At 40.7% G+C, this 15980-nt stretch overlaps 1 protein-coding gene across 2 annotated transcripts in view; it reads right to left on the bottom strand.

The window, feature by feature from the left end:
• Positions 1–15980, bottom strand: part of LOC145361425 (uncharacterized) — a 37107-nt gene that overhangs the window by 17876 nt on the left and 3251 nt on the right. For both annotated transcript variants that reach the window (XM_080217167.1, XM_080217166.1), the window contains exons 3-10: positions 13712–13793; positions 12394–12506; positions 11778–11835; positions 7615–7666; positions 6505–6837; positions 5715–5951; positions 4587–4705; positions 2769–2889 (exon numbers count right to left, since the gene is read on the bottom strand). In XM_080217167.1, coding sequence (XP_080073293.1) covers positions 2769–2889; positions 4587–4705; positions 5715–5951; positions 6505–6837; positions 7615–7666; positions 11778–11835; positions 12394–12506; positions 13712–13793 — 1115 coding nt within the window. The remainder of the gene's footprint in view (positions 1–2768; positions 2890–4586; positions 4706–5714; positions 5952–6504; positions 6838–7614; positions 7667–11777; positions 11836–12393; positions 12507–13711; positions 13794–15980) is intronic.

The following is a 15980-nucleotide window of genomic DNA, read 5'->3' on the forward strand; positions in this document are numbered from 1 at the left end:
ATCCTGGGAACTTATCAATCTTTAGTCCCATTAGTTTCCCTTGTACGTCTTCCTTGAGCGATAGTTATTGTATCTATTTCCTCCCCCACTTTTGCCCCAGATTATTTACTATTTTTGGAACGCTCTTTGTCTTCGACCGGGAAGACTGACGCAAAGCCTTTATTTAACTTTTTTGTATTATTTCCTCAGTCTCATTCTCTAAGAGGCCTATGTTCACTTCAACCTCTCTCATCCTTTTTATCTATTTAAAGAAGTGCTGACTGTCCATTTTAATATTACTTGCAACTTTACCATCACAGTTTATCTTCCCCCACTTTATTATTTTTTGGCCATCTTTTGTTCATGTTGAAAACTCGACCAGTCCTCTTCCTTACCAATAATCGTTGCCACATCATATGTTTCCTCTTTCAGTTTAAAGCTATCCTTAATTCCCTTGCTTAATCATGGTTCATTTACCGCCTTCCTAAAATCCTCCTTCTTCGCTGGGATATCTTTGTTGTGAGTCATGAAATATTCTCAAATGGTGTATTCACAGCTGATGACTAGCCTCCAGTCTGAAAATTTTCCCTCTGGCTTCTACAAGACAGCCAGTTACTCAGCCAATTGGCCAAATTTCCTTCTATCCCACACCTCCTTACTCTTTTCATGAGCCTATCAAACGCCTTACTAAAATCCACGTATACGACATCAACTGCCCTACCTTCATCTACACACTTAGTTACCTCCTCAAAGAATTCAGTCAAATTTGAGAGGCAGGATTTACTCCTCACAAAACCATGCTGACTATCCCTGATTAAACTGCATCTTTCCAAATCATAAATCCTATCTCTCAGGACCCTTTCCATCAACTTACCGACCACTGAAGTAAGACTAACTGGCATATAATTACCAGGGTCATTCCTGTTTCCTTTCTTGAAGAGAGGAACAACATTCGCCACTCTCCAGTCCTCAGGCACAATCCCCGTGGATAGAGAGGGCTCAAAGATCAAAGCTAAAGGCTCCGCGATCTCATCCCTTACCTCCCAAAGTATCCTAGGATGTATCCCATCAGGCCCAGGGGAGTTATCGACCCTCAGACGTTTCAAAATTGCTAATACATCTTCTCTCAGAACATCTACCTCCTCCATCACATATACCCTCAAAAACATGGCCCCTCTCCTTAGTGAGCACAAAAGAAAAGTATTCATTCAATGCCTCACCTATCTCTTCTGACTCAATGCACAAGTTCCCACTACTATCCCTGACTGGCCCTAACCTCACCCTGGTCATTCTTTTATTTCTCATATAAGAGTAAAAAGCCAAGGACTTTTCATGCCCCCTCCTAGCTCTCCTAAGCCCTTTTTTTAAACTCATTCCTAGCTACCTCGTAACCCTCAAGCGACCCAACTGAACATTGTTTTTTTCATCCTTACATACGCAAATATGGAGCTTTTTGCACGCCCTCATTATCTGCTCATTTATTTGCTATCCAATAATACAGGCTGAAACGGGGCAGACAGACTACTCCCACTAGTGCCTTCTTCTCCTTGTATTTCTCCTGTACACATATGGATTCCACATCTTCCAATTTAATCTCATTTATTGCTATCGTACTTACTTCATCTCATAGTAAAAAAACTACCCCGCCACCTATTCCTTCCTGCTTGTCTTCACGAACAGGCACATACCCTTTAATATTTAGCCCCAGCTTTGACCTCCTTGTAACCACAACTCTGTCATGGCTAATAAGTTCATACACAAAAACCTCAATTTCTACCATTAATTAATTTAAGTAAAGAACCATTATTTTTGACCCTTTACGATTTTTTCACCTGTTGGACCCATATGTTGCTTTTTATGTTTGTACATTGTCCTTCCTGTCACACTTAAGAGTATTCTTATCTGAATAGCTGTTTTACAATACTGCAATATTATTTTCCGTTGTACAGCTGTGTATCCCCTCTCATTGTTGTGCGCCCCCCCACTTAGTTTAAAGCCCTCTCCACTTCGATTTGCAAAAACACCGATCCCAGCATAGATCAAATTCAGGCCGCCCAAATGGTCGAGCCCCCGAGTTTACCACCTCTGGTGACAGTCTCCCACAAAGCGAAATGCACTTCTCCCACAGCAGTCTTTGAGCCCCAGATTAACCTTCTAACCAATTTGTACACAGCTCAGGTAATAACCCAGAGATTATAGCTTTGGAGATTCTGTTTAACTTAAGTGCCTGGTTCCTCAAAGTCTCCATGCAGAACCTCTTTCTTCATTCTACCTATGTGGTTGGTATCTACATGGATAACAAGTCCGCCAGGAGCAGAAGTCCCAAACCTTGGCGTGTGGATGCAACACAGCTATCTGGACCCTGGCTCTTTGCTGCAGAGAACAGTGTCAATTCCCCTCACAATACTGTCTTCTACTACTGCTACATGCTTATGTGCACTCTGACTTGAATGTCTTCCTGTACCACAATGTCATGGCCAGTCCGCTCACAGAAAATGCTGCAAACACTGATCAGTCATCGCCTGTAAAAAGGAAAGGTACAATGTGCCAGTCATACTATTAACTCAGCTGAAATCAATAAACAACACAAACCAAAATTTAATCCTTATTTTGTGATCAGCATGATCAGTGACACAGCTTGTGGTTGATTTGCTAAATGAATTAGCAGCGAACACAATTCAAAACACATTTATCTCAAGTTTAAATGCGAACATTTATGACTTCATTCAGATTCTAACATCCATTGCTGAATAACTTTGCTCATGTCATGTTATGTATTATAATCCTACCAGTTTGTTGCAAATCAGAGAGATGCAGTTGCTCTGGGGTGGACATTTTCCTCTCACCCTGTTCTAAAACTTCAAATGTGTCCATGAATCCTGCCATCTTGCTCTTCAGCATTGCAACTTTCTGGGATTCCAAAAAAAAAAATCACTGAATCAATTAATAGTAAGATCGTTGAGGTTCTGCAAAATCTCTTTTTTAGCATCTGGAGAATGAGAGACCGCAGCAGGTGAATGCCTAGCTTGAATCAAATCAAACCAAGACTGATGGGTTATAGGATTCTATTATGGACACACAAATCACTTCCTCTCAGTCATGGCTCAGCAATATACAACTTGTTCAAACTGCACTCTTCCATATAAAAGGTCATAACATGTCAGGTGTAGTTACTGAATTGTTATGGAAAATGAGGCTATGTGGTCCAGCATGACTGTGCCAGCTCTCCAAACAAGCATCATGGCTTATTGCCATTCCTCACATCCCTGTGCAATTTTCTATATAGTAATTTTGGATTTGGGCCGGTGTCTGTGGGAGTTTGTGCATTCCCCCTGTGCTTGCATGGGTTTTCTCCAGGTGCTCCGGTTTCCTCCCACACCCCAAAGATGTGCTGTTAGGCTGATTGGCAGTAATAAAAATTATTTGGGTGCCGAGGAGGTTTACCAGGATGTTGCCTGGTATGGAGGGAAGGTCCTATGAGGAGAGACTGAGGGATTTGGGGTTGTTTTCGTTGGAAAGAAGGCAGCTAAGAGGAGACCTTATTGAAACATACAAGATGATTAGAGGTTTAGATAGGGTGGACAGTGATAGCCTTTTTCCTCGGATGGAGAAAGCTAGCACGAGGGAACATAGCTTTAAATTAAGGGGTGGTAGTTATAGGACGGATGTCAGAGGTAGGTTCTTTACCCAGAGGGTGGTGGGGGAATGGAATGCCCTGCCTGCTGCAGTTGTAGATGCGCCTAGTTTGGGGGCGTTTAAGAGGTCCGTGGATAGGTTTATGGATGGAAAGGGATTGGTTTAGGTTAGAGGGTCATTGCTTTTTTCTTAATTGGTCGGCGCAACATCGTGGGCCGAAGGGCCTGTTCTGCGCTGTAATGTTCTATGTAATCATCTAAACCCTTGATTGAATCTGCCTCCACCACACTTCCAGACTGTGCATCACAGATTCCAGCTACTTGTTATGTGAGAAATTTTTCTCATTTTACAAAAGTGATTTTTTGCAAATCACTTTAAATTGTGCCCTCTCATTCTTGATTCGTTCTCAAGCAGGAACAGTTTCTCCCCATCTACCACAGTCCAGCCCAGAAGCACCATGTTCAACCGTGGCACAAAAGACAATTTTGGCAGCCCATTTCTGATCTGGCTCAAATCAGTTAACCCAGCAAAGATCATGGATCAAACTGCAAAGTTCCAAGGATATTTATTTAATTTCTTTTTAATTAATTTACGGTGAATGAGTGTCGCTGGGTGGTGTTTACTGCCCATCCATTTTAGAGGGCATTTAAGAGTCAACCACATTGCTGTGGATCTGGAGTCTCATGTAGGCCAAACCATGTAAGGACAGCTGATTTCTTTCCCCAAAGGACATTTGTGAATCTGATGGTTTTTACGACAATCAACAATGATGTCAATGTCATGAAACATTTAATTCCAGATTGATTGATTTCAAATTTCACCATCTGCTGTGGTAGGACATGAACCCGGGTCCTCAGGGCATTACTCCAGTGGCAATACCATTACGCCACTGCCTCCCCTGACTTTTGGGACGACCTCAGCCATAAAGTCCTATGGGGTAATTGTGAGCAATGCCAATTTCTGAATTATACCTGTGGCTGCATTCTCTGTTTGGCTATATAGCGGATAAGACTATTGGTTTCCGGGGATCCTCGGGCTCCAACAGAAGATACTCGCCGAGAAAATCTCTTCCTCTGTGCAGGGAACTTTTCTGTAACACAAATTTAAGGAAATATTATACAGATCATGCATTTTGACCAGTCAAATGCTGAAACAATATGCATTTCTGATGCTTTTTTGGAAATTATTCTATCAGATACAAGCCTCCAAACTTGAAAGGGAAGGATATCTAAGATGGCAGCACTTTCTGATATCACAAACATGGACTTTTAGCAGACACCTTGTAGGTAAAAGATTGTCATTTTATTTATTAATACTGCAGCAATACCAGTCAGTCGTCCCCAGCACAGATCTAGATCAACAGAGAATGGGTCAAATTAGCAAGCTAAATCCTTAAATGTAACACCCAGAAAATTGGCAGGGTTGTTGATCAGGTACATTGTCCTGGTTACAACATAGGATTGATTGAATGGCCTCCTATCTGCACCTGCTCAAGAGAAACTCAGCTCTCCCCACTCCCCTGCCCTATCCTTAGTCCTTCTTTTAACTCCTGATAATTATAACAGAACCTAAGTATTGCTCAAAAAAAGACATTCTGCTTGAGCTTTTCATTTTGTACTTTTAACATTATTTTCAAAAAGCAACCCAAGTAAAGTATTTGTTTGGTTACTTTAAAGCTGCTAAAAGAACATTTCAGACATCTAAAATGTCTTCAACATCAAATTGTACACTGTTCGGTCTTCACTACTTGTCAATCCGAAAACAGTTGGTTGCTTTGCTAGAAATAAACTGACTACTACTCAGGTACTACACCATAGATACCTGTTATCCCCACTAACCAGCTATGTCCTGCTTCCGGAGCCATTTTTCATACAGGAATTGATGGTACAGAAATCTGACAGTGAAGTTACATCCCAAACCTAATCATTTCCAAACATTAACAAGCATGCACATTTCAAGCACCGTGTGATTGAACAAAAATAAAAAACATCAGACGATATGCGTGCTCTGGAGTCCAAGGAAAGCCAAGTGCAGCATCCCGACAAACACAACTTAAGACGACATGTGAAGTTTCTCCATTTCTTTCTGTTACAAATTACCTGCTGACTTCCAGTCGAACATTTCTGCTGCAATTTCCAGTTGGTTTGCAGAACCCAATAGAGTGGAGGGTGTTTTTGCATTAATTAAAACCATTGCACGAGCTTGCTCCTTGTCCGCTTTCATCAGTTGGTCTTCCTGTTTATTTGCAATATTGTCACCACTACCGCAAGGTGCACAATCACCAGGTGTTGCACAAAATAAAGCCCTCCCCTCATCATCTCGACCAACTGTTGTGCCTAAAAAAGGGGAAAAAAAAACTACCAATTCAAATACAGGGATACAAGCTTTGTCTATGTATGTGCTTGGATTCACAGATTTGCTCAAAACTTCTAACAAATTTCTGGTTTCATTCTAAAAGTAGCCTCAATAACAGGTTTGGGAGAATTGAAAGTAATCAGTTGTAGTTCCTGCTACTCAGCATTGTTGTAAATCCTTCTGCCAAGAGCAACGGTGAGAACACGTTTAAACTCAACACTGACTCTGCCCATGACAAAATGCAACATTCACTGTTTATATTTACATGCAAAGCTGGATATTTGATAAAGTACTGGGGGGCTGATGAAGGACATGAGAACCACAAAGAATCCGCAAGTTCAGAAAATGATGAAACAAAGAAATAAAGAACAGTTTATTGTCCAATTTCTTTGTTCCAATTTCAGTGCTGGGTGCTTTCACCAACACAATCAGCACTTCAAAGTGGCTCATTTAATAGTTGTGCTGTAGTATGCTATCACATTAAGAATCCATGCAAACCAAGTCCTGTAAACACAGGGGAGAGTAAAAAGTTACCTTTACTTGCTAAAGCAACAGGTCTCCATAACAATTCATTCGTCTGAGTTAAGTGTTCAGACTGGAGGCCCAGCTCTAACGATGCAGTTAGCAGTTCATCTACAGCTACATTTTTAGATGCTTCATCTGATCCTTTTTGCTGTGTTCTGGATTGATGTTTCACTAATTTGTGAACTTGCAATCTTTTTTTTTCTTGTAAAGTTAGTGGTACATGAGGTCTGTTATTTGTTTGTAATAGCCGTCGACAAAATAACTGCTTGGTGCTTCGATCTTGTTTTTTGACTGATGATATTGTCATTTCACGCAAGGGATCATCTTGTGATTTCCTTTTGCCTGTTAATGAGAGACATAGTTTATTTATTTGACTACAATTACAGCTGGTAATTGCAACTTGCTCCAAGATATTTTTATACGAGTTCAAAGTTTTTTCCATTGCTCCAAACAGCATAATTTCTAACCATAGTGTCTTGAACAAAACATTCCAAGGTACTTCATAGGGATACTACAAAGAAAAAAATTGACATTGAATGTCACAAAATAAATAATAATTAATTAAAGCAAGGTACATTGAGGTAAAGTCTCAAACATCATCCCATCTCCTTCCATCATAGTAATTTGTTTCCCAACCCTTTTCCTCATATTTCTGACTGGAAGTCATCTTTGGAATGGAATAAACAGAGCATGACAAAATCTTCAAGTGCAGAACATATTCCAATATCCACCGACAGAAGAATTGCTCCACCCACTCCCCACAGGACCATGCCCCAGGACTAAATATTGAACTGTCAACAAATTCAATACTGCTACTACAGAGTATATTTTTCAAAACGGAGAGTGCACATGCTCCGGACTGCCATCACAGTGCAGTACTGAATAAATATCATCCTTCAGATACCTCTTGTCTCTGTGAACATTAAACGTAGGGGACCATCCTGACCAGCATTCCTAGCTTTATAACAGATTCCATGATTATTATTTCAACACATTTTCCCATACATAACAGTGACTGAAATCCAGAAATGATCCACTGCATTGGAGACTCAACAGCATACTTTGTAAATATAATTTTCTTATAAATAGTACATAAAAAAAGTAATGTTTATTCTTTACCAGCTGCTTTCCTCCGTGCCTTGGGTAAATGCTCTTCCAATGAGAGATTCTCCTATTGCAACGAGAACTCGGGTGTAAAAATGCACTCCAAAACAAACATTCAGAATTTACACATGATGGTTTTACAGCTTCTTAAAATTCTTAATTCATTCTACAACACGTAGGCATCACTAGTTTGGTCAGCATTTATTATCTATTCCTATTTGTCCTTCAGAAAATGGTGGCGAGCTGTCTCCTTGAACTGCTGCAGTCCCTGAGGTGTAGGGACATCCACAGTGCTGTTATCCAGCAAGTAGAGAGTACTTCATCACAGTCCTGACTTGTGCCTTGTAGATGGTGGAAAGGCTTTGAGGAGCCAGGAGATGAGTTACTCACCACAGCATCTGAGCCTCTGACCTGCTCTAGTGGCCACAGTATTTGTACGGTTGTTCTCGTACAGCTTCTGGCCATTGATAATCCCAGGATATTGATGGGGAGGTGGGGGGTGGAGAAGAGGAGGAGGAGGAGGTGGAAGGAAGGAATTTAGTGATGGTCATGCCATTGAATGTCAAGGGAAATGGTTAGATCCTCCCTTGTTGGACAGGAGGATGTGCAAACTCCACACAGAACATAAGAAATAGGAGCAGGAGTAGGCCATCTAGCCCTTCGAGCCTGCCCTGCTATTCGATAAGATCATGGCTGATCTGAAATGGATCAGTTCCACTTTCCTGTTTTCTCCCCATAACACTTAATTCCCTTGTCTATCAGAAACCTATCTACCTGTGACTTAAATATATTTAGCGAGGTAGCCTCCACCACTTCAATGGGCAGAGAATTCCAGAGACTCACCACCCCTTGAGTGAAGAAGTTCCTCCTCAACTCCGATCTAAACTGTGCCCCCCCCCACCCCCCTTACTTTGAGGCTGTGCCCTCTAGTTCTGCTATTCTTTCTGAGCGGGAAGAATCTGTTTACCTCTACCCTATCTAGCCCCTTCATTATCTTATACATCTCTATAAGATCCACCCTCAGCTTTCTAAACTCCAACGAGTACAGACCCAGTCTATTCAATCTCTCCTCATAGGCTAACCCCCTCATCTCTGGTATCAGCCTAGTGAACCTTCTAGGTTCTGTAACACAGACAGTGACCCAAGCTGGGAATCGAACCCAGGTCCCTGGAGCTGTGAAACAGCAGTGCTAAACACTGTGCTACCGTGCTGCCCCAAAGTTTCATGCATTGTGCTGTACGTTACTGGATATTGTCCAGGGTTTGTTGCATTTGGACTCAAACTGCTTCAGTATCTGAAGAGTCACAAACTGTGCTGAATGTTGTATGATGTCAGTGAACATTTTCACTTCTGACTTTATGATGGAAAAAAGGTCACTGATGCTTCTGAAGATGATTGGAGCTAGGCTGCAGTAATTCATACACAACCTATTTGAATCTGTGTAATTGGCAAATAACAATTCCATACTGGGTCAGCAGGTCTGTCACTAAGATGGCACTGGAATTCACTGACTGAAGTTAAAGGCACTGTTGCTTTTAGCAGCAGACGGCTTGAAAGCCTCACTTCCCACCAACATCTCAGACAGGTCAGAGTATCTAAGTGCTATAATTCATTGAGAAGAATTACTTCAAAAATTCAGAATGATCGTGAAGCCCTAAATGCAGTTTAGCATGCAAAGTTGCCTAGGATACAGGGTGTGGAATCAATGACCTCTAGAGCAGTTGAGGTACGTAGAACGAACAAGCTGAAGATGCATACATTACAGCCAGAGTGAAAGAGGTTTAAAAGAGGCACAAAAAACACAGAAGAGACATGTTTCATAGAGTCAGAGGTTTATAGCATGTAAACTTGTCCTTCAACCCAACTTGTCCATGCTGTCCCTTTTTTTTAAACTCCTTAGCTAGTCCCAATTGCTTGTGTTTGGCCCATAACCCGCTATTCCCGTCTTGCCCACATAACTGTCCAACTGTAACTTGCCCATGTAACTGTCCAAACGCTTTTTAAAAGACAAAATTGTATCCGCCTCAACTACTGCCTGTGGCGGCTTGTTCCAGACACTCATCACCCTGTGTGCGAAAAAACTGCCCCTCTGGATCCTTCTGTATATCTCCCCTCTCACATTAAATCTATGCCCTCTAGTTTTAGACTTCCCTACCTTTGGGGAAAAAATGTTGACTATCTAGCTGATCTGTGCCCCTCATTATTTTATAGACCTATGTAAGATCACCCCTCAGCCTCTTAAGCTCCAGACAAAAAAGTCCCAGTCTATCCAGTCTCTCCTTATAACTCAAACCATTAAGTCCTGGTAGCACCATAGTAAATGTGTTCTACACTCTTTATAGTTCAATAATATCCTTTCAACAATAGGGTGACCAGAACTGTAAACAGTATTCCAAGTGTGGCCTTACCAAAGTCTTGCACAACTTCAACAAGACTTCAAAACTCCTGTATTCAGTGTTCTGACCAATGAAACCAAGAATGCCAACCACTCAGTCGACCTGTGACTCCACTTTCAAGAAGCTATGAATGTGTACCTCTAAATCTCTTTGTTCTATAACTCGCCCCAATGCCCTACCATTAACTGAGTAAGTCCTGCTCTGGTTCAATAGACCAAAATGCTTCACCTCATATTTATCTAAATTAAACTCCATCTGCCATTCATCAGCCCACTGGCCCAATTGGTCAAGATCCCGTTGCAATCCTAGATAACCTTCTTCACTGTCCACTATGCCACCAATCTTGGTGTCATCTGCAAACTTACTAACCATGCCTACTAAATCCTCATCTCAATCGTTAGCATAAATGACAACTAACAGTGGACCGAGCACCAATCTGAGGCACATAAGGGATGGATTTCATTTTGAGGCCTGAGGAGGGTGCAGGGTAGCCCGGATGATAAAGGGATGATGAAATTCCCAGTGCTATCCTGGTTTCAAATATAACCTGTGCTTTATTTTCTCTCCTAGAAGGTGCCTTGCAAAGTTTTAAGTCTACGTTTGTTGCAAGGAACACCAGTTAGCTTTACAGCTGCTTGAAGTTAAAGTTGGTCAAGCATAAGCAGCACAGTCCCACTTATCACTGGACACAAGATTGGGTTTATCAGGACATCATTCACATAGTCCGTGTAGGTACAAATAGCCTCCATTTCAAGCACATTCTGAGACTCCGTTTTCACTTTAGTGTTGCTTTTAAGGGAGGAAAGTTGTCCAAATGGAGCAGCCATGCATCGCCCCTATTTGCTTCAGTGCAGTTACTGCACGTGCACCACTATTTTGCGAATTGCACATTTCAGTCAGAACCTACAGCAACACACTGGAATCAAATGACCGCACAACTCAGCTGGAAAATAACCATACTCCAACAACACGTCTCTCCTGAGCCTCTCTGCCCCTCTCAAGCTCTTACTGCCAACTCCGCCCCGAGCAAGGAGCTGAGCAGGATGCAACTGTTTACGTTAAGAGGCAAGAGTTGCAGTGATTGAAGAATCCATCCTACCATGTAAATTAGACAGTGTATTCAAACATGTGTCATCATGTTTAAAGTAAATTTAATATGTTCAAGAAAGCCTTCAATCTGAAAAATCACAGGTCAGGACAAGAACACATCCTTATTCCATGCTTTTCACAGGAAACTCTTTCTTTTTGTACGTCTTTTTCAGGAACATGTTAGTGTTCAATGAGGGATTGCTGCAATTGCTAGCAAAATAGTAGTTTTACATGCTCACTGCAGAAAAGTTTACAAATATTCTTGACAACAAAAGTAGATCACAACTGCCTCTGTACAACTTCTACGTGTAGCTTCAAATCTGGACCAAGTCCTCCTGAAACAGTCCAGTGCCAATCATTTTGCGTCTAGTACACTAAACCAAGTGTTTTGACCAATGAGAATAACAGGCAAGTCCAAACCTGTGCTAATTTGATATCCTACATGCCAATTTTTCAGTATCTATTGGTGGATAGTGATCAACTGGTAATTTATTCTTCTCTCATTAAATTGGTGCTTTGGGATCATTGCAGCATCCCATCCAATGTCCTGGCTGAGGTGAGCAGGCTCAGAAAGTACCAGCCATCAAACTAAAGATCCATGGGTACAGTTCAACACCATGACTGTGGTGCAGTTACCTCACCCCCAACTCTTACATATAGTCAAAAATCATGATAAAATATCAAATGACGTACTTGTGTCACATCCTCGTTACACATTGAAACAAAGTCTTCCAAATCTTGGTTCTCATATCTGTGGGTTAAGTCACAAAAAGACATGTGCTGTCACTCAAACTTTTCAAAAAAAAACACAACTCTTAACAGTAAAATATATTGACCTTGACAGTTTGCCTGTCAATTCTAGAAACTCAACAAATCTGATAGCTTCAATAACTGGTAAAGAGGGCGATGATAGTGAACTGCCTAACCTAATAAGTTTACAGTTCCACACATCATCCACCCTACTGAATGCTCCTTGCTAATGTAAGAGACTGGTTTTGCCAACCTTTTCAACCTTAAAGGGTACCTCAGCTGAGTTAAATTTTGCCATCTCTTGACATCCATACATTTTGCACCAGTGGTTTCTCAGTTGCCATTGTTTTTTTTTCTCCTGGTTACCACAGAACAGAGGCCCTTGCTATGGAACCAGCTTACGATGAGTTACTAAAAGAGGGGCAAATGAATCCATCAGTTACCCCAAGTCTGTTATGACTTTGTGGTAAATATTTGCAGAGAATGAGGCCACAACCTGTAATTTATATATTTAAACAAAATCCAGGAGTGGTTTAGAAGTATATAATGCAAAAGTTACCTGACAGAACCATTAAAAACTGTAATATCACACAGTTTCACTAAGTTTCCTTCAGTCGCAGATTTTTCATTTATCCAAGCAGATGCAGCACAACTTTGACTTTTTAAAAAGACCTGAAAAGATTCAAATATTGCTTACATCAAAGATTTAATGCAATTTCAATTGAATTTAATATTTCAACGTTTGATGTAATTTTAATGGAATTTGACATTATTTCAACTCCTTCAAAGGTCCAATTACCCATTTGTTCTACTCGGTATGCTGTTTTGTGGCCACCTGCACTTCATTCGTGCCAATCAACATCAACAAAAGCAGTACTATGTTAACTTCAAATACGTTCTTTCAAATTTGGGTTATTTCTGGAGAGACCATTCTGAGTTGTGGTGAGTAGAAAGTTGCCCAAGAATAACACGAAAAGAGTTGCACATCCAAAGTGTTCTTCATGTCAATGCATGTCTCAAAGTTTTTCAAAGCCAATGAAGTACTTCTCCAATGATGCAGCCAATGGAAACACAGCAGCCAATTTGCACAAGGTACACTTCAACAAAAAGCAAGTGATAATGACCAGATTTGATTTTGTAATTTTGATTGACAAATCAATATTGGCAGGTCACCAGAGCTAACACCGCTACTCTTACTTGAAATGAGGTTATGGAATCATCAACATCTAACTAAGAATTTCAGCAAAGCCTCATTGTACTGTCTCATCTGAAAGATGTTCCTTCAAAAATGCAGCATTTCCTCAACAATACCCTGAAATATTGACATAGATTTTTGTACTCAAGCCCTTCTGCAGAACCTGATCAAGGAGCTGTTGTGACTCAGGGGAGAATACTACCAACTGAGCAACAATTAATGGGATAAATCTGTGGCGATTAATTGATGGCACCACACTTCATACCATACCAAGCCATTCTTCCTACATTGTGTTAGTATAAACATTTTAAGTGGCTGTATTGCTGGATAATCCTTGGAAGCTCAAGACTTTTTTTTCCAAAGGATACAGTTGCATTTGTAATTCTAACTTGAAAATATGTTGCTTCAAATGTCATTGCCTGCTGACATAATAAAGACGAATACAATCCATCTATGTGGTTGTGGAAAATACAGAGTAACATCGTATTCAGCAATGAACTTCTGCATTGATCAAGTAAATTAATGTAGATGTGAAATGTAAACAAAATCAGATCTACGTTCAAAATAAGCGTCAAGAGCGGACAAGTCTCCTTGCAATTCAGTGCAGTTTTGGGCTGACACTACCTCAGAGATAGTACTATATGAGTGTACCTATCATGGACACAGTTATTGTAATACTTACTTCATTTTTCTGACACATTGTCAATGGACAGTGCTTTGCTGCCACATCAGGGCCCATGATGTCAAGGTCAACTTTTAGATTTCTGAAAATTGAAAGAAATTACAAAATTACAGATTACAAATTACAGAAGTCATTCACCTGCAAGATACAATAGGTAGTCAGTGAAGTGTGAAGACTTCAGGAAATCCAACAATTCTTGACATTCTCACAAACTTTGATTGCTAACGTGGTACAAAGTTGACTGTTGAAACTGCACAGTTTCCCTAACAGGAGCAGAAGGAGCCAGTTAATAATTATTGAATCACTGAAATCCAAGTGGATAATCAATTTAATGATCTATTGTCTGCAAGTATACAACTTTGTAATAAAATGCCAGTTTAATGAATGGTAAGCATTTTGTGCCAAGAACAAATAGGAGCATGAGTGGGCTATTCAGCTTCTCAAGCCTGTTGTCGCATTCAGTAGCATTATAACTGATCTTTAACCACATCTCCAGTTTTCAGCCCAATCCATATATCCCTTAGATAAAGGGAGAGAACCACAAATTCAGTCTTCTGGTTAGAGAACCCCAAATATTCACAGCTGAGTGAAGAAATGTCTGCTTATCTTGTCATCATCATTGGCCAGATCCCAGGATACAGTGGGAAATGTGGCTGGGGACCAATAACGTTTTGTTTAAAGTAGATATGAGACGGTTACTCAGTGAATAAAGGAATAAGATTGTACAGGTTTGGAAAGCTTTACTATTGAAGTTTAGGAAGAAAAACATGTGAAATAACAGACAATCTGTGGTCAGATACACCACACCGTACAATAGATGATAAATACAACAAAAATAGACTACATGGATTCCTGAAGAACCTATCCAGACATTTGTCACATTCAATTCAGGAATCAATCTCATAAATCTCCAGTGAATCCAGTGAATAATTTAATCTTTTCCCACATTTCATTCCATCTGTCACACAAATTGTACCATTAACATTTTATCTTTCTATCACAGCCCACACAAGGTGGCATTCTTTGAATGGGAGTCTAAACCAGACTTCAACTGTCTGTTCCTGTGGTCCAGCTGACCTAAAGTTCCAGTATTTTAAGACCATCAAGTTTTTCCAGTGGCCTGCCGAATGATCATACCTCAAACAGAAAAAAAATTATTAAAAACTCCGTGCCTTTTTTGTCATCTTCATGAGCAACAATAACAGACACTTATGCCATATTTACCTATTGCCACTTCACAAGCAACAGCACATTCAGAGAGCAGACAATCAAGCTAAAAGTAATAACTTTTTACTTAATAACTGATGAACAGGACACATGTAGCTCTTTCTGCATCATGATTATTTGTGATAAAGTACACTTACACCATATCTTCAACTTATCGCAACATGCAAAATTGCACATGCAGAGTCCACACGTGGACAGCACGTGCTTTCCCCATAAGAATGACAGGGGAAGGTAAGAGTTCAGCATTTTAAATGGCAGCTGAGTGAAGTTTTTGGGACTACAAACTGAGATTACATGGATAAATAAAACCGCAATAGATGGGGGTTGACAAATGAGGGGAGTTGATTATAACTTCCACAGCCGGACCTATTGCCTTTCTCGAAGATGGCCACAATGTCTCTGAGATCTCCCACCATGCTCTTTTTCTTCCAGATAAGATGAGATCATGAATGAGGCAGGAGTCCCTCTCCACTGTATTTCAATACTGCAGCAGAAATTCCATCTGCACCAGAGGCTTTGTTATTTTTCAGGTGTTGAATGGTTTTTCGATCTTTTGATGAGCTGGGATTGTGTCAACATAGACGGATACCGTGTTACGGGATGCTGTTGATGACTCTTGCGTCGAAGGCTCAGTCTTGTGAGGAGATCTTTGAAGTGCTCTCCCCAGTGGACACTGACTGCTCCTTCGATAATCTTTGATGAGCACCTGTCTGTTTTTGGTTCTCCGAGTGCCCAGATTGTAGTTGGTTTTAATTGCATTGAAGAAACTGCACAGTATCTGTCGATGAGTTGCAAAGTGACCTGCATCTTTCCACCCCCACCTATTCTTCAGGTCACAGGTTCCTTGTTGCACCTCAGCCTTTAGTTTTCTACAGGCTTGTTTCTTCCCATTCAACTTTTGACGGAGCGGTCAGTTCAGGAAGGTTTTGCGTTTGCTGTCTAAGAGATCCCAGATCTTCTGGTTGTTCTCGTTAAACAGGTCTTGGCACTTCCTAGTTGAGACTGAGCATCTCCACACAGGTGCTGATCATCTTATAGGGCA

The sequence above is a fragment of the Carcharhinus amblyrhynchos genome, chromosome 34 (genome assembly GCF_965287045.1).
Source record: "Carcharhinus amblyrhynchos chromosome 34, sCarAmb.v2.hapA, whole genome shotgun sequence".
NCBI lineage: Eukaryota > Metazoa > Chordata > Chondrichthyes > Carcharhiniformes > Carcharhinidae > Carcharhinus > Carcharhinus amblyrhynchos.